Raw genomic sequence first — 26,197 nt, 5'->3', positions numbered from 1 at the left:
TACTGTTTAAATAAAATTCGAATAAAGTTGTACCGCGCGTTCAAAGAAAGTCTTCTTTTATTCGCCTCAACATCTTAAAAAACTTTTTCTTGCACCAATGTCTGACGACAAGAAAAGCAGCGGCGCAAGCCTGAAAATCTATAGCTGTGGTCTTTGCAAAGCAGTCGACAATCCGCACATGATTCGTTGCATGAAGTGCAGCCGAAAATACCATAAAAAGTGCGCTGAGTTCGACAGAAATATGAATAGACGGGAATGGGTGTGCAAAACCTGCTCCACCCTCGAACCTGCTCCACCCTACAACTGAAACAGCAGCGCCAATTGAAACAACGAAATTGTTCGTAGACAACCAACACTTGGAAAAATCGCTACATGAACAAGCTACCTTGACACATGCAGTCTCATTGCCATTATTTGCAAGCCTACCAGCACTTCAGGACCAGGCTGCTACGGCGACATCACCATTGCGAAGCCTACTAGCGCAAATGGAAGAGCCCCGTCCTCCGAGCAGAACGAGATCCGTCCGATCAAATGCATCGCGTTCTTCGTCAGCCGTTAAATGTCGTTTGCTCGAACAAGAACAGATTTTAATAGAAGAAGCCGTCATTCATAGGCAAAGGCAAGAACTTTTGAATAGGCGAAAGGAAATTTTAGAGCAAAGAGATGAAATAAGCTCCGATAGCGACTCCGACGACGATAACTTTGAGGAAGCATTCCAACAGGGTAGACCAAATGAAATATCCCAGCGGAACCAACCACGCCAGCTAAATAATCGGACACTACCTCCACAATGGGTACCAAATTTACTTCCACCAAACTGTGAACCAGCCGTAGCCAATATACGCAGGAATGAACCACAAACAACTCAACATCGCCGGTGAACACGTAACCAACTAGCAGCGCGCACCAGTGTAGGTAAAGAGCTTCAAAAGTTTACTGGGAAACCGGAAGAGTGGCCCTTGTTTTTAGCAACATACAACCAGACTACTGAAATATGTGGGTTTTCGCAAGACGAGAACCTCCTACGTCTGAGAATAGCCCTAGATGGTCCTGCACGGCAAGCAGTTAAAAATCTGTTATTGCACGTCCAATGCGTACCACAAATAATTGAAACTTTAAAAATGAAATTCGGCAGACCCGAGCTCATCATCCACGTTTTGCTACAGCAAATTAAAGACATGCGACCCCCAACGTCTGACAACTTAGAGGCCCTTGTAAACTTTGCTTTAGAGGTACAAAACTTATGCGCAACCATGAAAACATCTGGACTACAGTCTCATCTGAATAACCCTGAAGTGGAACAAAGGTTGGTGGGCAAGCTGCCTAGCATCTTCCGAGCGTTCTGGGGAATGCACAAATTAACATTGAACGAAAGCAATTTGGAACATTTTAGACAATAGTTGTTCCAATTGGCACAAGGAGCCAATACTGTTATCGTACCGAGTACCCTTCATGGTGACCGCATACGCAGCTCGGTAAATATGCACTCTGAAGTTTCCATGGATCCGAACACCGGAGAGCAAAATATGGTAAGATGTATCCTTTGCAAATCAGATTCTCACTCACTTCCTAATTGTTCTACCTTTAAGGGTATGCCAAGGGCGACTAAGTGGAAGGTGGTGCGTACACATAAACTATGCCGCCGTTGTTTACGACCGCACAGTAACTCCTGTAGGTTAACAACCCTTTGCGGAATTAATCAATGTAAGCTAGGCCATCATCCATTGCTCCATAGAACTAACACTGAATCCACGGAAAACTCAGTTAATACCCATATGAGTAAAAGCACCGCAGTTTTGTTTCGCATCGGGCTCATCGATCACGCTAATAGACGCTGATCTACAGCGTGAGTTGGGTGTGTGTGGCAGAAAACAGCCACTTTGCTTACGGTGGACTGGGGACACTCATCGGTACGAAGATGATTCGGAAGTCTGCGATATAATATTATCTTCGTCAAGCGGAAAACATTTTACACTTAAAGACGTGCATTCTATACGTGATTTGGATTTGCCAAGCCAGTCGCTTGATGTCGCGTCCCTGAAGTCCGTTCACAAACATTTGAGAGATATTGCGCTTTATTCATACCACAACATAAAACCGAAACTCTTGACCGGTGTTAACAACAGTGCGTTACTAGCAACCACAAAGAGTCGAATAGGAGCATTATCCGAGCCAGTAGCTGAGAAAACGCGTATCGGCTGGACAGTTAAAGGGCAATTGGTAAAAAATGTTTCTACAGCCCATCATCATGTTTTTCACATAGTTGACTGCGAAAGTTCCGCTTGCACAGAGTTACTCGACATGCTTAAGACTTATATTTGCATGGATAACTTGGACGTTGCTGCTAAACCCGCAGCGAATATCTCAGAGGAAGACCAAAAGGCACTATACCAGCTAGATAAAAACACCAAACGCATAGGAAATCATTTGCAGACTAGCCTGCTATGGTTAAGCGTAAAGCGCTTTGCTTGCGCAACAAAATGCAAAAGGACCCTCTGCTGTCTCACATCCTACAGGATAAGATTATAGACTACTTCAATGAAGGCTATATACGGAAATTACTGCCGGAAGAAGAGAAATCACAAACATATTGGTACTTACCTATATTTCCAGTCATAAATCCCAACAAACCCAACAAGGTGCGTTTAGTTTGGGATGCTGCCGCTAAGGTGAATGGAATTTCATTGAATTCATTGCTTCTAAAGGGACCGGACCAACTAACGTCTCTACTGTCAGTATTGTATCGGTTCCGACAACGACGAATTGCCATCGGTGGTGACATAGCCGAAATGTTCCACCAAGTGGGCATCAGGTCAGAGGATCAAAGGTTCCAGCGCTTTCTATGGTATGACCACAACGACAAAGAGCCTACAACATATGTCATGAGGGTTATGACGTTTGGTGCCACCTGTCCCCTCAGCTGTGCGAAATATATTAAAAATAAAAATGCCGAACAATACAGAAATTCTAGGCCCGTGCAGAGTATTATTGAGAACCATTGCGTCGACGATATGCTCGAGAGTGTAGACACCGAGGAGGATGCATTGCACTTAGTTAAAAGCGTGCAACATATACATGCCAACGGTGGGTTTCTAATTCGAAACTGGGTGTCAAATTCTGCAACGGTACTAAAGGCTCTCGACGCCAATATCCAAGACAACATTAATCTCGACATTGAAAATGACATTGAGTACAGAAAAGGTGCTGGGAATGTGGTGGTCGACCAGAGAAGACATGCTCACACTTAAAATGTCACAACGAATGAAATATTGCGACATACTACGCAATAACTGACGGCCAACAAAGAGAGAGGTTTTTAGTTTGTTTATGATTATATATGACCCTTTAGGCCTTATTGGACACTACGTTATGTACGCAAAAGTAATAATGCAAGAGATATGGCGAAGTGATTGCGCTTGGGATGAACAAGTTGCTGATGACGTATACTCAAGATGGCTACGATGGATATAAAATCTTCCGAAAATGGAGTCTCTTAAAATTCCAAGATGCTATGTTCAGTCGAACTGTGTGTATCCGGAATTGGAGTTACATACGTTTGAAGACGCCAGCGAAAATGGCTATGCAGCAGTAAGCTACTTTAGATACAGAAAAGAGAGTGTGGTCAGATGTACGCTTTTTGCCTCGAAGACTAGGGTATCCCCGATGAAAATGCTAATGCAATTGCTGGAATTGCAAGCTGCAGTGGGTGTTCGGATTGCAAATAATATTGTTGACTCTCATTCAGTTCGTGTAATGAAGCGCTACTTCTGTACCAATTCTCGTACAGTCCTTTAATGAATCAATAGCGATCACCGTCGCTATAAGCAGTTCGTCGCTTACCGATTCAGCGAAATACTGGAAACTACGGACTTTTCTGATTGGCCCTGGATATCCACAGACGACAATGTTGCTGACGAAGCAACCAAGTGGAAGAAGATTCCTGACATCAGCTCAGATACTCGCTGGTTTACTGGAAAATCCTTCTTGCGCTGTGATACGAAAGATTGGCCAACACCGACCACACCACTGAAGGTTGTCACTACGGAAGAACTTCGAGCACAGTATATAGGTGTACACCATGCAAAAATATTGAACGCATTTACTATATTGGAACCAAATCGTTACTCATATTGGCGGCGTCTTCTAGCAATAACAGCAGCGCTAGTATGTTGCGCCCGTATATGGTTAAGCCAAGTCAAACAACGCGCCACAGGCACCATATCAGATATAAGTTACATCGCGCCACGAACCGAGGACTTCCGATCTGCTCAAATAAATTTGTGAAGGCTAGCACAGGCTGATGCATTCAAAGACGAGATATTTTCACTGATGGATAATAGATATGTTGAAAAGTCCAGTTCACTCTACAAGTTATCCCCTTACCTAGATGACCACAAAGTTTTGCGAATCAGCTCGCGTTTACCTTCGAATGGTGGATACGACGTAGTCATTCTCCATAAAGACCATCAAATAACACGCCTTATCGTTGTTGACTTTCACGAAAAATATCATCATGGTAATACGGAAACAGTCGTGAATGAACTTCGTCAACAGTATTGGGTGCCACGGTTGAGAGTTATTGTTAGAAAGATACAACGCCAGTGTCAATGGTGTAAAGTCAACAAAGCACGATCGCATCCTCCGAGAATGGGTCCCTTGCACATGGCCAGGGTAGCCGCCTTTCATCGGCCCTTCTCATACGTTGGAGTAGACTTCTTTGGACCACTAGCGGTATCCAATAGAAGAAGCCAATAGAAGCGTTATGGTGTATTGTTTACGTGCCTTACGACAAGGGCAGTTCATATTGAAATCGCTCATAGCCTCTCGACTGATTCCTGTATAATCGCAATAAGGAATTTCATAGCACGACGAGGTAATCCAGAGGAGATTTATAGTGACAACGGCACCAATTTTGAAGAAGCAGAAAGGGAGCTACGTACCTACCATATTCGATTTAATGGATAAAGATAAGATAATCAAGGAATTCGCTGGTCCGGCTATGAGTTGGAAATTCATCCCACCAGCATCGTCGCACATGGGTGGTGTTTGGGAAAGGCTAGTGCGCTCCGTGAAAAGGCATTATATTACGTACTAAACGGGCGTGTAACAAACGACGAGCTATTGCGGGCAGCGCTAGCAGAGGCAGAAATGGTAATTAATGCTCGGCCTTTAACATACATGCCGATAACTCATGACGAAGACGAAGCCCTTACCCCATATCAATTCCTCCTTGGTGGTCCAGTCGGTGCCAAGCCTATGTCGGAACTCTTAGCAGATGGAACCACACTTCGCAGGGGATGGCAGGCATCTCAGCAACTAGCAAATACCTTTTGGAAGCGGTGGCTTAAAGAATAGCTTCCAGTTATTACACGACGATCGAAATGGTTCGAGAATGCGAAGCCCATAGAACCTGGGGACATTGTCTATATTGTTGACTCTAACAGTCCACACAATTGCTGGCCTAAAGGCAAAGTTACAAACGTTCGGCTAAGCAGCGATGGACAGGTAAGGAGTGCGACCGTTCAAACGATAACCGGGCTATATGCGAGACCGGCAACCAAGTTAGCCGTTATTGAGATAAACGAGTTGGTGGAACCTGGTCAGGTTACACCAGGGGAGAGTGTTGAGAAAGATCTAGTAACTCTTCATCGTGAGTGACAAGCTATGAATGACGGATAAACTTGTGTCCTGCCAACGTTTCAAGCTGCGATTGACAAGTTAGAAGTAATCGATGATCGTCAAACTTCGTGCTTCTGTCAACGTGGCAATTTCTGCTTGGGCAATGAAAGGAGTGAGAAAATTGCAATTCATGACAGTTGATATACATACTAAAGAAAAAATAGCGGACATTTTGGTAACATCAGACACAGGCAAGAGAAGACAAGTTTTTTAACGTCGTTGATAACTTAGTACATTCTTTTTCAATGTCATATATGTATATTATTGTTTAAATAAAATTCGAATACAGTACGGCGCGTTCAAAGAAAGTCTTCTTTTATTCGCCTCAACACCTTCCTTACGTTACGTCAAAAGCTCATAGGGCCACCTATTTTAGCCATATTTGATCCAGGGCGAGATACTGAATTACACTGCGATGCTAGCTCGAAGAGATTTGGTGCTGCGCTGCTGCAAAAACAAGATGATTCAAAATGTCACCCTATTGCTTTTTTTTTCAAAGACTATGTCTGTATCAGAAAGTAAATTACACAGTTACGAACTAGAAACTCTTGCTGTTGTGTACGCATTACGACGCTTTCATACATATTTCGATCGTAGGCCATTTAAGATTGTAACTGACTGTGATGTATTGGCAAAACATCAGCTAATGAAAATGGTTCAGCGAAAAGTGCTCGCTGGGCACTTCAGTTGGAACAGTACAATTATACAATACAACACAGACCTGCAAAATCAATGACTCATGTGGATGCATTAAGTCGAATAGAGAATATTGGTGCTGGAAGTGACCTTGATATTGATTTTGAATTACGAATAGCACAGAGTCGTGACCCTGAAATTTGCCGCCTTAGATCCAAATTAGAGACTGAAGAAAGTAATGAATATGAGCTTCGAGACGAAGTTGTCTTCCAAATATCGCCCTCGAATACTCGCCGATTATACGTGCCAAATGAAATGGTAAATAATGTTATCAGATATACACACGAAAAAATTGGACACTTAGGTATAGACAAGTGTTGTGCTGAAATAAAAAAAGCACTACTGGTTTCCTCAGATGAAAACACGTGTTCATAATTTTATCCGTAACTGCTTAAAGTGTATAGTGTATTCTGCACCGATGCGAACGAATAAACGAAATATATTTAATATTCCAAAAGCTCCCATCCCCTTTGACACCATACATATTGACCATTTAGGTCCCTTACCTGTCATCAGCTCAAAAAGGAAGTATATATCGGTCGTTATAGACGGCTTTACAAAGTTTACGAAGTTGTACGCTAGAATAACTACGAGTTCTAAAGAGTCATGCGCAGCACTCCAAAACTTCTTTGATAGCTATAGACGACCCCGACGTATCATCAGTGATCGAGGTACGTCTTTCACATCGGCCGAATTCAAAGAATTTGTGGAAAATGAATGCAACCGCGTCACCGCAGGCGAATGGTCAGGTGGAACGAGTTAACAGTGTCCTTACTCCCCTAATGGCTAAATCTTGTGAAAAACATGAGCATGCAGATTGGCCCCATACGTTGCGCAACGCTGAATATATACTAAACAATACTGTCCATATGACAACAAAAACAACTCATTCTATCCTCCTATTTGGCGTCGCTCAGCGGGGTGAAACTATTGATGAATTAACTGAGTACTTAGTAACAGTGTAGTTGAGCGTGACTTAGCTTTGGTGAGAGATGCCGCACAAAAAAATATAATCAAATCGCAAGAATCAAATCATAACTACTTTCTGAAACGTAATGGGCCTGCTGAAAAGTATGAGAAAGGCGATTACCTAGTTATTAGACACAGTAACACTACGACAGGCACCAACAAAAAATTAGATCCTAAATATCGTGAGCCTTATTAATTGAACGGGTCCTACCTCATGACAGGTATGTAGTACGCGATGCCGACGGTTGACAGATCACGCAAATACCATACAATGGTGTTGTTGAAGCTAGTTAGCTCAAAAAATGGGTCTTGAGCTCAGCGAACTTAGTTGTCGAAAGTGGTCCTGAAGAAACGCTTACCGGGTCAGATATAGAAATAACAAATTAACTTGAAATATTATTATAATATTAAGTTGGCAAATTGGGGTCAATTTGAGGGTCAGGATGGCCGAACTGTAGTATATTACAGATTACAGTTACGTCTCATGTACAGTAGGCTAACCGTGTATGATTATGTTGCCATGTCGCATAGTGTATCTGACCCTTAAGTCCCCCTTTCTGATACTTAGCATAGACTTGACTTGACTTGGTGTAAACTTGGCAACTTAGCCACGATTATACTCCACTTGGCGCACACAATCTGGCATCATAATCAGCGTTGAAATTTATTTTTAAATAAATGTCAATTTGTGTGACAAAATGTCAAAATGAAATGGAAACAAACAAATGGCATCTCAAAATGTAAACGTCACTTAGAACTTACATAGAAAATCAAAATTCAACAGACTTCTAAGTCAAGTTAAGTGTTGCTAAGTTTTGAGTAATCAGTAACATGCAATGTTCGTTTAAGAGAACTGTAAGTGACAGTTCTCAAACCAAATCAAGTATATGCTAAGTTTCAGTAATGAGCCCTTTAAGTTATCCCTTAGCTTACCGTGTGTACTAGCCCTAATGTAAAAGTATCGTAAAGTATCGTAAAGTATCGGAGTTTCGACACTAGTTAAGAAACGCGTAATTAGTTCATTGAAAAGAGAAGTCGCGACTACAATATGTATATTTATAGAGATTAAAGGGCCTGACAAAGTTGACATGGTCATAACGCCATAGTCATAACCATATTTTTACTTATCCATATCAATTGGCATCAATTATTGGTGCCTTAACCTAAAAATCGTAAAATTTTCATAAAAATGAAGAAAACGCAAAAAATTACGAACATATTCCAAAAATTAGTGTACTTTGGAGGTACACTTTTTCTCAACATGCCTTGAGAAATATCCACTGTAGGGGCATGATAATAGGGCCATACTAGAGCAACAGGATTTGTCGTGTATTTTTTTCTATCTAGGGGTCAATCTGCCATAAAGATATGAGCCATTATCCACTATTTTTCAATAAAATTGCATGTTTTACTGTATTCTCAATCGATATATATGTACATAAATCGTGCTAAAGCATATTATTATTGTCTCAGATGACCATTGCCTTTTCATCCTAAAGGAAATTTCCATCTCGAAAAAAAAACAATTTCGCCTTAAACAGTAACGGTATGGCAACACTTCTGGCAAAACAACAAACATTATGAAACTTCAAAAATTCCCAAATACGTCAAAAAATTTGAGTGGATCTATCTTCTTTTTTGTATCATGGTTCTACTCAAAATTTTTTTACGTATTTGGGGATTTTTGAAGTTTCGTAATCTTTGTTGTTTTGCTAGAAGCGTTGCCATACCTTTACTGTTTAAAGCGATATTGTGGTTTTTCGGGATGGAAATTTCCTTCAGGATGAAAACGCAATGGTCATCCGAGACGATAATAATATGCTCTAGCACGATTTATGTGCATACATATCTATTCAGAATACAGTAAAACATGCAATTTTATTGAAAAATAGTGCATAATGACCCATGCATTGGTTAATGACTCATACCTTTATAGCAGCTTGACCACTAGACAGAAAAAAAACACGAGAAGTCCTGTTGTTCTAGCATAGCCCTACTATCATGCCTCTACAGTGGATATTTCTCAAGGCATGTTGAGAAAATGTGTACCTCCAAAGTCTGTAGTGACTGGTACGTATTTAATTTGTTACGTTTGTGGGACGCTACATTCATGCCAATGCTAAAAGGGCACAGAATATGTATAGGCGGGGCTTGCCCCAAGGTGACCCCTGGTACAACGGGCAAAAGAACTTTCATAACTAGTGGCTAACCTGCAGATCTGCAGGGTAATGTTCTCCCTTAAAAATGGCTTAAATATTCCCTCCTCAAGCGCTACACTTGAATTATACAATAAATAAAAAATGCGGACTTGTAGCAAATTTATCACCATTCAATTTCATAATAATTGCGTTTAATTATGCTAAACTCTTTAGAATTTGCGGTGTCGGTTTATAAGGACATTTGGACAATCAATTGACAAACGTGTATGTTTTGTCAAGATGCTCTGAGCAAACGTACGGACACTTAAGAAGGCTGTATTCCCTTGCTTTGTATACTTCAAACCATGTTTCTTCCACCATTTCGGGAGCTCGAAAAACTTATTAAAAACCTTCTTTTCTAGGCTGATATTTCGTATTAAAATATTTTCAACACACGCGGAAAATTTTTTTTTTTCTGTTTTATTTAAAATATGAAAGTAATTTAGTCGTATCCGTTAATATGAAATCCATCAAAATTAGAAAAATTCGTAACATTTTTCAATCTGGTAGCTTGTTTTTGGTGCAATTGTCATTGTCCCCGTAAAAGTCAAGTGGCTAACGTCACACTAAATGTAACTACCTCCATTTTTTGTATCATGTCCAAAGCAATAAATAAAATATATAAAAAGCTAATAAATTTACCAACTCAAATATTTTTAGGTTATGGATATGGCGAAAAACCAAAAACAAATTGGAAGGCTGGTTATGGCTAGGGCGTTATGGTATGGCACCATTGACCAATTACATTTATTTCCATAAGGCTGGTTGGATCAGCTGTTTTGTACGGATATGGATAAGTCAAGTTTAAAGGCCCTTTAAAGGCCAATTAATGGTGACTTATCCATAACCAGATAAAACAGCTGATTGAACCAACCTTATGGAAATCAATGTAATCGATTAATGGTGCCATACCATAACGCTAACGCCATAATCATGCCATAGCCAACCAATTGTTTTTTGGTTTCTCGCCATATCCATAACCTAGTTGGTGAATTTAATAACTTTTTGTAGATTTTATTCATTGTTTTGGAAACGTTATGACTAAGACTTATTTTTTGTGGAATATGTTTGTATTTTTTTGCGCTTTCTTCATTTTCATGAAATTTTCACGATTTTTAGGTTAATCGACTATGGCGTTAGGGTTAAGGAAGTTTAATTAACCCGTTAGCCTTGGGATGCAGAACAGAAATAAGAATTAAGCAGACTTATTTTGTTTTGTTGATTTTCCGACAGTGTGGATAAAGGAGACTGCAATGGTAGTTCGGTAATCATTTTTAGTGTAACGAATTTTGGACGGTTTCTGATTATTATGCACCTTCTTTTAACGTTGAATCGCCGAACTGTAGAATAAATAACTGCAATATTCAGTATGGCAAAATGGTCTTTATTTACAATGATACTTCACAATTACAATCATCGCGTACTTGACGTATAGCGTGTTGAAATCAAATTGATTCGATAGTGTACAAGACAAGTGTGTTGACTTCTTTCTGGCAGGCACTCGCTTAAGTGAGTATAACGGGAAAATCTGGGTTGCCATTGTTGTTTCGGTTGAAAACGGTCAATTAGGGTTCTGTGCAGAGACGTAAAAGATTGAAACAGGGTTTATGTAGTCACAAAAGTGTTGCTCCTGTTCCACAGCGTTTTAATTTTATATCATGGCGAAAAATGTTCAGTTCAGAGTTATTGCTTTTTATTAAAAGTTTAATTTATTACGGAGGGTTACTCCTTTAAGTGCAAAAAGCAGAGAAAACATAGAGTTTTTCAATCAATTGTGAAAAACTTTTTAATTTGAATTTCTGTACCCAAGTACACTATATTTGTTTAACACAAGAATCTGGAGGTCAATTCCTTAACTATGAAAAACTGAAAAATGTACACTTATTGAAAACTCATTTGCACACGCAATTTACACTTTGAATTTAGTTGTGTTTTTATGCACAAAATTTTGAAACTAAAAACAAAATTTTCATTTGTCAGAAAAAATAAAGAAAAAACGGCCTATTGTCAAAAAACCCTATCGAAATACAAACTGGCTAGGGATTCAAGGGGTTGTGTAGCGCAATATATAGCTTCTCCAACCCAATTGTCAACCTCACCTTCGAGCGGCGAATCCCGTTTCACTAACAGACGAGGCTCTGGCGACCCCAAGCTCCTCATGGAACTTGGGGGTGGGGAGGGAGGGATGGCCTGAAGGTTCAATGTGGCCATATAAATCGTTCCCGAGATGGTCGGGCCAGCACCTTAATGGTGCTGTGTTACCGGAGCGTATCGGATCTGTATCCGACAAAGGACCATCACATCGATAACACTCCCCAAAGCCTTCGGAGAGTAACCTAATCGCTACAACAACAACAACAACAACAAACTGGCTTGTTTGTTTTTATTGAACTACTTTGTATTTTTCTTGTATTTCGTTAGTTTTTTTAAAAATAGTTCACACACTTACACCGGTACTGAAACCTTATTTGCTCCCTCGACAGAAAATATAAGAGAAAATACAAGAAAAATACATAGAAAATAAAGTAGTGTCATATAGGAGTTTGATTTGTTTGCACTTACAGCACCATTTTATTTGCAGGAGACTTTCACAGCTATAAAAATTAAGGCGGATTTACACAGACGCTTTGGTTGTGTTGCATTCATTAATTCATCTGTCGGGCGAAGTATCGAAAAATTTACATAAATGCTTTGGTTGCGTGCTTACGCTTTGAAAACGCCATACGAAAAACAATGAAACGCCGTACGTTATCTTTGCTTTAAAGCGAACAAAGCGTTTATATAATTTTGCCCTTACATGCCAACGTAATAAAACCGCACTGCGTTTTTTTAGCGCACGCATAACCCAAATAAGAATGCGTTGCGGCAATGTAAAGCATGTGTGCAAAAGTCAAATCTAAATGTCACGCAGAACAAAAATTGGAAATCGAGTTAGGTTTTCACGCAGCAAATTCAATTTGGGTTGCTCTCATACAAGATTTATGTGCATGAGAAATTTTTGACAGAAAATGACTTGCGTGCGTTTATATTAGGTTAGCATGTTATGCATTTGTGTAAACAGCCTTAGAAGTGAAATTTTTCCATGTTACACGTGTGGCGCTTTATATTTTGACTCTAATTTAAATAAATTTTGCTTTCCGTGTGTTTTCGCATTATTGCAGGCTACAAATCTTCTAGTATTTTTTCCGCGGAAATAGTATATGCAACTATTTCATCTGTAAATACTACAATGTTTTATTAAACTATCAAATGCAACTCAGCTTGAAGTACTCTTACGTACCAAAAATGCAACTCTAGACCTGAGATTTGCATCAGGTGAGCGAGGCTGTTTGTAGTTTTGACGTTTATCGCTTAGTTGACACACTTGTCTAGGTTCACTATGACTAATTCATTAGCCTCGTTCACCTATTTCTCCTAAGGTCTAGACTTTTCATGACCATGCCTTCTGCAACAGTGTGTGTCTTACTTGGTGCTCTTTCTTCTTCGCTCTTATCTGCTGACTACATATGTGTATGTGAAATAAGCTGCTTGCTTCAAGCTGCTGGTTATGTGTGTGAAATATTCGGGCTTACGGTTGTTGTGTTTATTTACTAACAGCATTGTGATGTTAAGATGCTAATATTCGCCACATTATGTTCTATCCTTAGAGAAGATAGAAAGGTGGCGAAAAAAACGGATAGGAAATCAGTGAAAGGAGTAAGTTGAGGAAGAAGAGGTGAGTCAGTTATAAAACAAGATTAACTCTTTTTTGAAATGCAGTGCATTACTTATTTGTCTTATTCTAGCTGTTCCAAAGACGGATCGAAGTAACGAAGAATTGCCGTTCAGAAATTAGCATACGGTATTTAACACGTGCAAGAAGCATTGCCTTCGTAGAATGAAGAAATTGAAGCCTTCGAAATAGGTAATAAGGTATTTTCCAGCTTCTTACATAGTAGGGCATGGTCGACAGAGTTAAAGGCTTTGGAGTGGTCAAGAAGGGTTAGAAAAGCGATCTTTGCGCTCCCGTATATCTTCTACCACAGAAATAAGTGCCGTAGTACAGCGCCTTTTTGGTCTGAAACCAGATGTGGCGATCTGCCCATGCAAGATGCGCTCAACGACTTTCGATAGAAAAGGCAGTATGGCTATCGGCCTGTACTCTTTGTTTTGTTTGGAAATAGGGATAGCCTTAACAGCTTTCCATCATTTTGGAAAGACATTCGTGGTTAGGATAGAGTTTATTAAATAGGTTATATGGGGTAGGATTACGGGTAGAATGATTTTTAGAAATTTTTCACATAGTGCGTCTAAACCTATAGCGTTGGACTTTACAGAAAGTATGGCTTGCACAACATCACAGTCAACGGCGCGAACAAAGTCGAGAGGACTTGAATCAACATTAACACGATGACAGTAGTTATCAATACATATATTGGCAACTGAAGGAGGTAACTTTAAAACAGTATCATTGATAACATCTACATAGGGGAGGCCTGAGAGACCGCCTTTGGATTTACCATTTCCAATTTTCATGATCGTATTCCAAGTTTCCCTTGAATTTAAAGCGGTGCTGAATTTATTTTCGTAGAAATGTACTTTAGCCGATCTTATGGCTTTGTTGGCAGGGAGTCGGCCAGCTTTTGATTGCCATTGTTTTTCGTCACTTTAAGTCTCGTTGGAACATGGTCATCAAAGAGCTTATTAATGCTGTCTTGAAGGAATTTTATTTGCTCATCCACCGATATCAGCGTGCGAATCATTCTCCAGTTCACAGACTCCACTGGTTCAGCAAGTGCATTATAATTTATACTTTTAAAATCACAATATGTAAACGAGTTCCGAGTGCACGACGTTTGAAAGTTGTAAGTAATGAATAGGAGGTCATGTTTAGAAAAATTTGGAGAACACAGCTGGTCGTAAAGAAGTACTTTCTCTGAGTAGTTTACAAAGAAGAGGTCTAGCAGCGAGGTACTGGTGTTAGTAAAATGTGTTGGTACGGTAATGTTAACAGGGAAGAGTCCCAGAGATTCCATAGTTAGTTTAAGATTAGACTCTACGAGCAGGTTGCTGTTGAAGTCACTCGCTAGGACAATATTTTCGTAATTAAAGAGTAAAGGTTGTAGAAAATCAGTAAAGCCAGGAAAATTTACTTGGTGAATATATGCACAGCCGACCTGGACCTTATCTACGTACGCTTAAAATACATTAACGAACACAAATTCTAAAGAATCACCGGTACACGAAGTACAACATAATTTACAGGACAAACTACTTTTAACATATTGTGACGAATATTAGCATCACTAACTGATACATCGCTAAGGTTATTAAATAAAGGCACAACAATAAAGCAAGTTGCCACTTATGTGTACGTAAACAAATCAATCATCATTTACTCACATACATACAAGGCAAAGGAGAGATACGCACAAACACATGTAATCATCCGACGAAGTAGACCTTAGGAAAAATGGGTGAATGAGGCAACAGAGAGTATAAAAGCAGCGAAAGCTGAGTAGGCGGGAAGCAGTTTGATTTAAGCACGCTATTGGTGGTGAAGTATAAGTGTTATTGTGAAGTACTCTCAAAGTAGTCTAATAAAGATCATTTTGCATTATTGAATATTGGAGTTATTTATTCAACAGTTTAGCGACTCGAACGTTAGCAGAAGGTTTGGAAAAAGTGGAATTTCCCTAAATTCGTTACAATATATAGCGACACCATCACCAAAACTTGCGGAAGAGGAACGCATACTCCCCAGGGAAACACGTGTCACTCTTGCTCAACTTCGTTCTGGATACTGTAACAGGTTAAACTCTTACCTATCCAGAATCAACCCCGACATACAAAATGTATGCCCCGCTTGCAATGTGTCCCCACATGACACCAACCATCTCTTCAATTGTAATGTGGAACCAACGCCTCTAACACCCCTTTCCTTATGGTCCACCCCTGTTGAAACGGCAAGTTTCCTTGGACTCCCGTTAGAGGTTATTGATGACAATTTGTGATCGGTCGCGGCTATAAGGTGGGGCGAGCATTGCTACAACAACAACAACAACACCACCACCAAGGCAGTCGCTTCCCAAGGCAGTCGGTTCTATGTACCGGAGCGACTCGGGTTTTTCCCGACCAAGGGCTGTCATTTCAGTGTAACCCCATTTAATTTGTTGCGTCCCTCCCACAAATTGTCATCCTCCCAGCAGCTCCTAGCAGCGGGGCTGCTCCATATTCTCTTGCTTCGGGAAGGTATCGAATCCAATCCGGGCCCGTCTCCTGACCCCGGTCCTGAGAAATGGTTTTGCTGCATCTGCCGGAAAAGAATCTTTTTAGGACGGTCATACTCTGTTCAGTGTGTCTCGTGTAAGGGATGGTTGCATCGGACCGGTTGTTCTGGCCTTGATCCCAAAACCCGACGTCCACGTAACTTTTATAAATCTTTTGTGGCTCCTTGCTGTTCACGCACAAGGGCGTCCCGTAGTTTACGCCTTAGGCAGCTCCTGCCTCTTTCCACCTTTGTCATATCCGAAAAATGGAAAATGGCCAAATGGCTATCGCCAGTAGCAAACCTACTTCCAAGCAAATTTGCAGCTAGCCTCTCATCAGCATGGCTTCAGAAAACTCCATAGCACCACCACCGCGCTAAATACCATCAGCACCCAGATAATTTGCGGTTTAAATCAAAACCACCACCATAGAACAGTACTCGTAGCGCTAGACCTATCTAAAGCTTTTGATACGGTCAACCATGGCTCATTACTGCAAGACCTGGAAGGGTCTACCCTTCCCCCATGTCTTAAAAGGTGGACCGCAAATTATCTGGGTGGTCGGCAGGCATCGGTGCAATTTAGAAACGAAACATCAAAACCAAGAAGAATTAAACAAGGGGTGCCACAGGGTGGTGTCCTATCCCCACTTTTGTTTAATTTCTACATATCTACCTTCACCACCAGAAGGAGTCACTATCGTTTCCTACGCCGATGACTGTACAATAATGGCCACAGGCCCAGGCCCACAGATCGATGAGCTCTGCAACAGAATAAACGGCTACCTCCCTGATCTCTCCATTTTTTCGCCTCGCGAAACCTGGCATTATCACCGACTAAACCTTCCGCGAACTTATTTACAACGTTCCAAATGTCGACCATTTTGAACATCCACGTCGATGGCACTACGCTACCGACTGTCCTACACCCCAAAATCTTGGGTGTGACGTTTGATCAGGATCTACATTTTGGTGAGCACGCAGCCGCAATTGTACCGAAAATCCAGAGCTGTAATAAAATCCTCAAATCCCTTGCTGGCAGTACTTGGGGAAACATAAAGAAACGCTCATTACTACATACAAAGCAATTGGCCAGCCGATTACGTGCTACGCGTCACCCATATGGTCGCCAAGACTAAAAACTACCCACTGGAAGAAGCTACAGGCCTGCCAAAATACTACTCTCAGAATCGCTACGGGCTGTCTTCTTATGTCCCCAGAACACCATCTACATAATGAGGCGAGAATACTCCCCATCAGGGAGAGAAATGAGATGCTAACCAAACAGTTCCTGTTGAATACCCAGAAACCTGGGCATTCCAACAGACATCTGATTGATGAGCCAACACCGCCTAGGGGCTTAAGGAGTCATCTCCGTAAGCATTTTGAAGAAATACGGAACCTAAGAACCCAGCCCTATGAAGCAAAAAAAAACACAAGCAGGTCCTTGGTGAACTCCACAAACAGACGTCGGCCTTTATGCCGGGAATTGCCTGGTGAATCCAGTACTCAAAGAAAAGTACCCAAAACTTGCGGAAGAGGAACGTATACTCCGCAGGGAAACGCGTGTCACTCTTGCTCAACTTCATTCTGGATACTGTAACAGGTTAAACTCTTACCTATCCAGAATCAACCCGACATTCACCAAGGACCTGCTTGTTGTTGTTGTTGTTGTTGTAGCGATTAGGTTACTCCCCGAAGGCTTTGGGGAGTATTATCGATGTGATGGTCCTTTGTCGGATACAGATCCGATACGCTCCGGTAACACAGCACCATTAAGGTGCTGGCCCGACCTTCTCGGGAACGATTTACATGGCCACATTGAACCTTCAGGCCATCCCTCCCTCCCCACCCCCAAGTTCCATGAGGAGCTTGGGGTCGCCAGAGCCTCGTCTGATAGTGAAACGGGATTCACCGCTCGAAGGTGAGATTGACAATTGGGTTGGAGAAGCTATATATTGCGCTACACAACCCCTTGAATCCCAGAACCTGCTTGCGTTTTTTCGCTTCATACGGCTGGGTTCTCAGGTGCCGTATTTCCTCAAAATGCTTACGGAGATGACTCCTTAGGCCCCTAGGCGGTGCTGGTTCGTCAATCAGATGTCTGTTGGGATGCCCAGGTTTCTCATTTCTCTCCCTGATGGGGAGTATTCTCGCCTCATTATGCAGATGGTGTTCTGGGGACATAAGAAGACAGCCCGTGCCCATTCTGAGAGCAGTATTTTGGCAGGCCTGTAGTTTCTTCCAGTGGGTAGTTTTTAGGCTTGGCGACCATATGGGTGACGCGTAGCACGTAATCGCCTGGCTAATTGCTTTGTATGTGGTCATGAGCGTTTCTTTATCTTTTCCCCAGGTACTGACAGCAAGGGATTTGAGGATTTTATTACGGCTCTGAATTCTCGGAACAATTGCGGTTGCGTGCGCACCAAAATGTAGATCCTGATCAAACGTCACACCGAAGATTTTGGGGTGTAGGACAGTCGGTAGCGTAGTGCCATCGACGTGGATGTTCAATATGGTCGACATTTGGGGCGTCCATGTTGTAAATAAGGTCGCGGAAGATTTAGTCGGTGACAATGCCAGGTTTCGCGAGGCGAAAAAACTGGAGAGATCAGGGAAATAGCCGTTTATTTTATTACATAGCTCATCGATATCTGGGCCTGGGCCTGTGGCCATTATTGTGCAGATTCAAACCGCAATTTATCTGGGTGCTAATGACATTTAGCGCGGAGGTAGTGCTATGGAGTTTTCTGAAGCCATGCTGATGAGGGGCTAGCTGCAAATGTGCTTGGAAATAAGGGAGCAAAATGGCTTCAAGCGTCTTTGCCACTGGCGATAGGAGAGATATCGGACGATATGACTCACCTATGTTAGCTGGTTTCCCAGGTTTTAGTAGCGGGATCACCTTGGCCATTTTCCATTTCTCGGGTATGACAAAGGTGGAAAGAGACAGGTTGAAGACATGCGCTAAATATTTGAAACCCTCTTTCCCTAGGTTTTTAAGCATCGGCATGGCTATGCCGTCTGGGCCCACTGCTTTGGATGGTTTAGCGCGACCAATGACGTCCTCAACCTCTCTAGCGGTGATGGTGATTGGTGACGCGCTGAATTTGTGTTTATGTGCGTGTCTATTGGCTCTCCGTCTATCTTTGTCAACCGTAGGATGCATTATATATTGTCGGCAGAAAGCGCTCGCGCATTTTTTCGCATCCGACAGCACCTTATCGCCAAAGGCGATGGAAACTTTGTCTTTGTGCTTAGTCGGGTTCGATAGGGACTTTACGGTGGACCAAAGTTTACCTACACCGGTAGAGAGGTTACAACCTCTTAGGTGCTCTTCCCATTTCGCCCGCTTGTGTTCGTCCACAAGCAATCTGATGCGTTGGTTTATATCCCTTATTTGGGGGTCGCCTGGATCAAGCTGTCTTATAAGGTCGCGTTCCCTCGCTAAGCTCGCGGCCTCCGCCGGGAAGTGGGCCGGATTTCGGGAATTCTCCCGGCGGGAATGAAATGTACGGGGCGGATTCAATGACCTTACGGAAGGCACGCTCCCCTTGGCGGGCATCAGTCGGGATAGGGGGGGCAGCGAAGCTGCTGTCTGTTGCAGATTTATATTCTTCCCACTTTCCTTTTTTGAAGTTTATGAAAGTGCGTTTTTCGGTGACAATGAAGTCGGCGGTACGCTCGAACGAAATAAGTATGGGCAGGTGGTCGGATGCCAATGTTACCATCGGCTGCCAGTTGACGCAGTTTACGAGTTCTGCGCTCACGATTGAGATATCTGGCGAGCTATGACAGCTTACTACCATACGTGTGGGGGCGTCTCCGTTTATTGTGCAGAACGTCGTTTCTTCTATTTGATCCGCCAACATCTCACCCCTACTGTCCGCCCGCAAGTTTGAATGCCATAGGTCGTGATGGGCATTGAAATCGCCTAAGATAATGCGATTATTGCCAGTGAGTAAGGCCTCGATATTAGGGCGGTATCCACTGGGGCAACAGGTGACAGGAGGGATGTTGATGATTTCTAGATTTGCATCGCCTGACCGAACAGATAGGCCTTGACGTTCTAAGACATTGTACCTGCCGTCGATGCCAGGATCAAATATATAATATTGCACAGAGTGGTGTATAATAAACGCGAGGCCGCTTCCATTTCCGCTCTCGCGGTCTTTCCTGTGGACATTATACCCAGAGCATGGCTGCAATGCAGATCTTGCTGTGAGTTTAGTCTCTTTAATCGCAGCAATGCGGATGTTGTGCCGCTTCATGAAATCGACTATCTCCGTAATCTTCCCAGTTAGTCCATTACAGTTTAACTGCAGAATTCTGAAGTGCATGAGGGGTGACGCCGCCACTCTAGGTAAGTGACGGGTGACTACGCCTAGGTTGTGGAAGGCCAGGCCGCAATTGCTGTTGTGGCCTTGGGACTGGGCGCCCTTGGGCAAGCATTGGGGTACCCGGATGATTTGGGTTTGCGACCTGGCAACATGGCGCGATGAAACCCGTCGAGGGGTTGCCGTCGCGGAGACCAGAACATCTAGGAAAGTGGCACCACCCAAGGCAGGAGCTGCATTGAGCGGATGTCGCAAACCTATATATTCTGTGCTGGCAGACGGTGCAAACGGAGGTAGGGACTAAGAGTCTGTTTCCCTGACCTGCACGATTGCTGCCAGAAAAGAGGGGGGGAGAAGAAGACGGGGGCAGGGGCTGATGCTCATCATTGCTACCAGTTCTACTACGAAGGTAGTAGTTATGAGTGGTATCAGCTGTTTGAGTTGTTGGCGCCGTGGGGCGCGAGCAGCAGCGGGTACTTGTTGTGGCTTGCTGAGCAGCGAGGCTGCTGGAAGGTAGTGGGGGCGCGCTTAGGCGTAGACTACGGGACGCCCTTGGGCGTGAGCAGCAAGGAGCCACAAAAGATTTATAAAAGTTACGGGGACGTCGGGTTTTGGGATCAAGCCCGGAACAACCTGTCCGATGCAACCATCCCTTGCACGAGACACACTGAACAGAGTATGACCCGTCCTAAAAAGATTCTTTTCTGGCAAATGCAGCAAAACCATTTCTCAGGACCGGGGTCAGGAGACGGACCCGGATTGGGCTCGATACCTTCCCGCAGTAAGAGAATATGTAGCAGTCCTGCTGCAAGGAGCTGCTGGGAGGATGACAATTTGTGGGAGGGACGAAACAAATTAAATGGGGTCACACTGAAATGACAGTTCTTGGTCGGGAAAAATCCCGAGTCGCTCCGGTACATAGAACCGACTGCCTTGGGAAGCGACCCCTTCATTATGGTCCACCCCTGTTGAAACAGCAAGTTTCCTTGGACTCCCGTTATAGGATATCGATTACAATTTGTGATCGGTCGCAGCTGTTAGGTGGGGCGAAGCACTGCTACAACAACAACACCACCACCATGAAGCTAGAAGAAGTGCCAATAATATCAATACCATCAGCACACCACAGTAATTGGACGCTCTTATAACAGATTATACCATTACGGTTTAGTTCTGCTAGAATGATATTATTGGTCTTATTAATTCGAGACTGTAAAAGATGTCTTCTATTTGGGAGCCAGCGTTAACAGCAAAAACAATGTCAGCTCTTGCCAATAAGTGCTCTTTGGACTGGGTGGGCAATTGAAAAGTAAAGTCCCATCTCAGCGCACAAAATCAAGCTCTATAAGTCGCTCATCATACCTTTCCTTATGTACGGCTCGAAATCATGGACGGTGTCAAAGGAAGAGGAGATAGTCCTTGGACCGTTCGAGAGAAAAGTTCTACAGAAGATTTGTGGTCCTCTACGCAACAACAACAGTATCACAGGAGGCATAATGATGAGCTGTAAGAGCTTTACGCAGATATAAAAATAATGCAGCAAAAACGCAATGGTTTCGCTAGGTCATGTTATGCTAATGGATGAAAACGCTTCGGCCAAGAAAGTGTTTCAGTTGCCACCGTATGTTGGAAGCAGACGAATGCCGAGACCTTCACAGAGTTGGGAGAGTCAGGTGGAGGAAGACTTTACCATCATTGGTGCTCCCAATTGACTTCAGTTATCACAAAACAGAGATGAGAGGCGTGACTAGTTATGAAACGACAAAAAAACTTGCCATTATAGCACATAAACTTAAAAAAATAAACAAGAATGGAACAAAGATATCCGATTACCTAACCCTACTATTGTACTAAGAAATCTTGAATAACTAATATTTCTTTGAAAATGGAGGTTCCACCCCTCTGGCAAGAGTTAATTTTTGATCGACTTAGGGTTGTTTTATGTTGTTGTAGCGATAAATTTCGCTGGCAACACCTTGAAAGGGTTGCGTTACAAAGCTCCTTGAATCAATTTAGCACCTGCATTGGGTATATTCTAAGCCCCCTAACCCGCTGGGGGAGGGTTGTTTTATCATTTGGGGTTGTTATCGGGACTATTTCGGTATCACTTCAGGACTATTGCCCAATCTTTTAGGGTCTATTGCCGCTTAATTTTGTTATTATTGTCTGGGAGATTTCGTGGACAGTTTCGCATAATTTTGGAACTATGTCCCAATCACTTGTTTTCCGGATATTTTGGAGGATCATTTTGGGATAATCGAAATGCGTTCGAGATAATTGTAGACCAGCGTTTTCAAGTTAACTTCGAGACTGTTTGAGGGATAATTTTCGGGTCGATTCCGGATTGTATTGGGGATACTGTTTTGTCCGTGTCAAACACTTTTTTCATTTTCGTTATAACAGCTAGACCAATGATACATATTTGGTTATACAGTTACGACGAAACGGCAAAAGCTAGCACATATTATTATTGCAAATATATCTATTCGCAAGATTTTTATACTCAGCTGAGCAGAGCTCACAGAGTATATTAATTTTGTTCGCATAACGGTACCCCGTAACGGCATAAACTAATCGAGATAGATATAGACTTCTATATATCAAAATAATCTGGGCGAAAAAAGAAGTCCGTCCGTCCGCCCGCCTGTTCATAAACACGATAACTCGAGTAAATATTGAGGTATCTTGATGAAATTTAGGTATGTAAGTTCCTGGGCACTCATCTCAGATGGCTATTTAAAATGAAGGAAATCGGACTATAACCACGCCAACTTTTTGGATATCGAAAATTTCGAAAAACCGAAAAACACGATAATTCATTAGCAAAGACGGATAAAGCGATGAAACTTGGTAGGTGGGTTGACCTTATGAAGCAGAATAGAAAATTAGTAAAATTTTCGACTATGCCACGCCCCGCCCACTTTTAAAAGAAGGTAATTTAAAAGTTTGGCAAGCTGTAATTTGGCAGCTGAGTATGTAATGTTCGGTTACACCCGAACTTAGCCTTCCTTACTTGTTTTATATGAAATTATTCACTATGGATCAATTTCTCATGGTCATCACAAAAATCAGAGATGTCCGGTAACTGGCACCATTAAGGTACAAGCCCGAGAACGATTTAGTATCACCACACTAAACCTTCGAGGCTATGCTTTCTTTCTTTGATTAGATGGCATCTGATCTGTTTTATGAGCATTTTTATTTCGACATAACGCACAGATGTAGGGCCTTAAGCCAGTATGCAGGCGTAAATGATGAGCTAAGTAACGTAAATTTTTTATGACGTTGAATAATGTAATTCAGATTATTCGGTTAGTTGGTAAGTCCTGGAAAGTTGTGCATACTGTGTAAGTAAATCAAAGAAATACGGGAAGCTTGTTAAACATTTAGTTTATATTTAACTCAACACTTTGTGCAGAATTCATTCATTCCCAAGGCAGCGGGATTCAAGGGGTTGTGTAGCGCAATATATAGCTTCTCCAACCCAATTGTCAACCTCACCTTCGAGCGGCGAATTCCGTTTCACTAACAGACGAGGCTCTGGCGACCCCAAGCTCCTCATGGAACTTGGGGGTGGGGAGGGAGGGATGGCCTGAAGGTTCAATGTGGCCATATAAATCGTTCCCGAGATGGTCGGGCCAGCACCTTAATGGTGCTGTTACCGGAGCGTATCGGATCTGTATCCGACAAAGGACCATCACATCGATAACTCCCCAAAGCCTTCGGGGAGCAACCTAATCGCTACAACAACAACAACAACATTCCCAAGGCAGCCGGTTCTATGTACCGGAGCGACTTGGGATTTTTCCCGACCAAGGACCGTCATTTCAGTGTAACCCCATTGCACTGCTACAACAACAACAACAACACGCTTTCCATCCGTTTTTAACGTTAACTGGCGCTAATTGCAAAAAATCAGGTCAACTTTTTGCAACTCAGTAAACAGCTTTCCGCAATTCCACTGCCAAAGACGGGTAACGACAGAAATTAGATTGTAAGTTATTGCATCTATTACATGGGCGAGTCACTGTTACAACCAACGCCTCCTAACACCCCTCTTATTATGGCCCACTCCTGTTGAAACAGCAAGTTTCTTTGGACTCCCGTTAGACGATATTGATGACAATTTTGTGATCGGTCGCACCTTTTGGATGCGGTGAAGCACTGCTACAACAACAACATTCACTGCTACAAAAACATCATAGCAATTTCTTCCGGGCCAGAGCGTGTGTATCAATTTACAATCCACGACCTACCAAGGGAAGGCTTTTCCTTTGGTATATCGGGAAGCACCCTAAAACTTTGGAGTTTTTTCGCACGAATATGACCCATTTGCTTTTAACAGACTGCTACCAATATATTTGTGACAAGCAATATATTTGTGACAAGCAATAATAGCCGAATTTAATTTTTTAGGAAAGTTTACAAAATACTTTTCTCCAAGTTTCTTTTTTTTTAGAATTCTCCAACTTACCTTAGATGTCAAAGAATTGTCCTCGGTATGTGCACCTATCTGAGAATCCGTATCGTTAGCATCTAAATCCGGATTGTCATGCGGCGTATTCTCGACTAACGTAGGAGTGTTCATAACATAATCTTCTGTTTGAATACAATAGGAAACGGTATCAGACATCTTTTTCTCGACCATTGTCGAAGCGATCGTTTCAGAGCCTTCTGTCTCAATATATACCGTATTCAACACAGTAGCAGATGTTTTTGCATTTGTAGCGTCTTCCGCAATTTCTCTAATTTCAAAAATATCATTATTCAGTAGATTTTCTTTTGAATTTAAAGGACTATGTAAATAATCGGTTTCAAGCTTTATAAATTCTTTGTCATCCGAAATTTCTGTTATTGTATATTCACACTCTTCATTGGCGTCTTGAATTTGTGCAATCAAATTACGTTGCCCTTCCTCTACCATTATTAAAAATTTGTTAGTTGATTCAGCATGCCGTTGGCAGGTAGCGCATAGCCATTTCGGCAACATATCATTATCAATAAACTATGTCAGCGAATTAAAAATTTTTGTTAAAAGTCCTTATTAATAAATATCAATGATTTTACCTTAATATTAAGGTAACCCAATGTGTACTTAATCAACGTGACATCTTCGCTGCAAAGTGGTATTACATCCGTTTGCATTTTCCCACACAGTCGGCAAAGATGCTCCTCTCCAAATCTAATATTAGGATACTCCATTTTACACCAATTCTTTACTTATTAATTAATTTCCTTGATTATTTCAGTGTTGGTGGTAATTTTACATGTACAAAATGTATAGATTTGTAAACTTTAACAGTGATGTGTGTATATCATGGCGAAACGATACCATCATGAACGATACAAGGTGTAAGGCTGAGTAAAGCTGGAGACATTGGTGCTTTATCGGTAACCGTATCGGTAACCTTATAACAGCTGATTCGACCAATCTTATGAGAATCAATGCAATCGATTATTGGTGCCGCTAAGGTCGTAACCGTATCGTAGCCAACCAATTGGGTTTTGGTTTACCGTCGTAACGATAAACAGCTGATTACGTTAGGGATACGGATACAGCGATACGACATACGGCACCAATGACTTCAGCTTAACACAGCAGTGTTTTGCGGCAGTTACTCACGAACGTACGTACCAAAAACGTGTCAGCTGACACGACCTATCTTATGAGTGTGCAATGTAAACGAAAACTCACCGACGTGCAACGCCCGTACGTACGTAGTCCGGAACGGAGAAATCAAAACAATTTTGATTTTTTCCGTAAGAACGTGTCAGTTGATCGCTCTCTCACTAGACAGAGTTGCCTAGTAAACTTTTGTGCGCTAATTTTTGACCGTTTGCAGTTTTATGCAAAAACACCTAATTAAAGTTTGAAAATTGTGAAAATAATTCGAAATAATAATGTAAAAGTGCAGATTATAAATATGTAATATATTTATATTTATTTAATATTAATTCCAGCCTTTTACAACATCAAAAATTAAATTGAAAAAGGTGATGTTTCCATAAGCATGCATGCAAAATGGTCAATGGCAACAGTGCTTATCTGTAAACATTACACACACAAATAT

The 26,197-nt window shown here is 41.9% G+C and overlaps 1 protein-coding gene across 6 annotated transcripts in view; it reads right to left on the bottom strand.

Annotated features, from left to right (window-relative positions):
• LOC137233968 (zinc finger protein ztf-16-like) overlaps positions 1 to 25,457 on the bottom strand; it is a 67,518-nt gene extending 42,061 nt beyond the window's left edge. For 5 of the 6 annotated variants that reach the window (XM_067757547.1, XM_067757549.1, XM_067757544.1 and 2 more), the window contains exons 1-2: positions 25,194 to 25,457; positions 24,601 to 25,131 (exon numbers count right to left, since the gene is read on the bottom strand). In XM_067757547.1, coding sequence (XP_067613648.1) covers positions 24,601 to 25,131; positions 25,194 to 25,328 — 666 coding nt within the window. In that variant the 5' untranslated portion in view covers positions 25,329 to 25,457. Of the gene's footprint in view, positions 1 to 11,045; positions 11,116 to 24,600; positions 25,132 to 25,193 lie in introns of those variants that run through there. The other variant, XM_067757548.1, reaches the window with a different exon arrangement.
• Positions 25,458 to 26,197: the final 740 nt, after the last annotated feature.

Source organism: Eurosta solidaginis, chromosome 5, assembly GCF_040869045.1.
Source record: "Eurosta solidaginis isolate ZX-2024a chromosome 5, ASM4086904v1, whole genome shotgun sequence".
Classification (NCBI taxonomy): Eukaryota; Metazoa; Arthropoda; class Insecta; order Diptera; family Tephritidae; genus Eurosta; species Eurosta solidaginis.
This window is presented reverse-complemented; position numbering and strand designations above follow the sequence as displayed.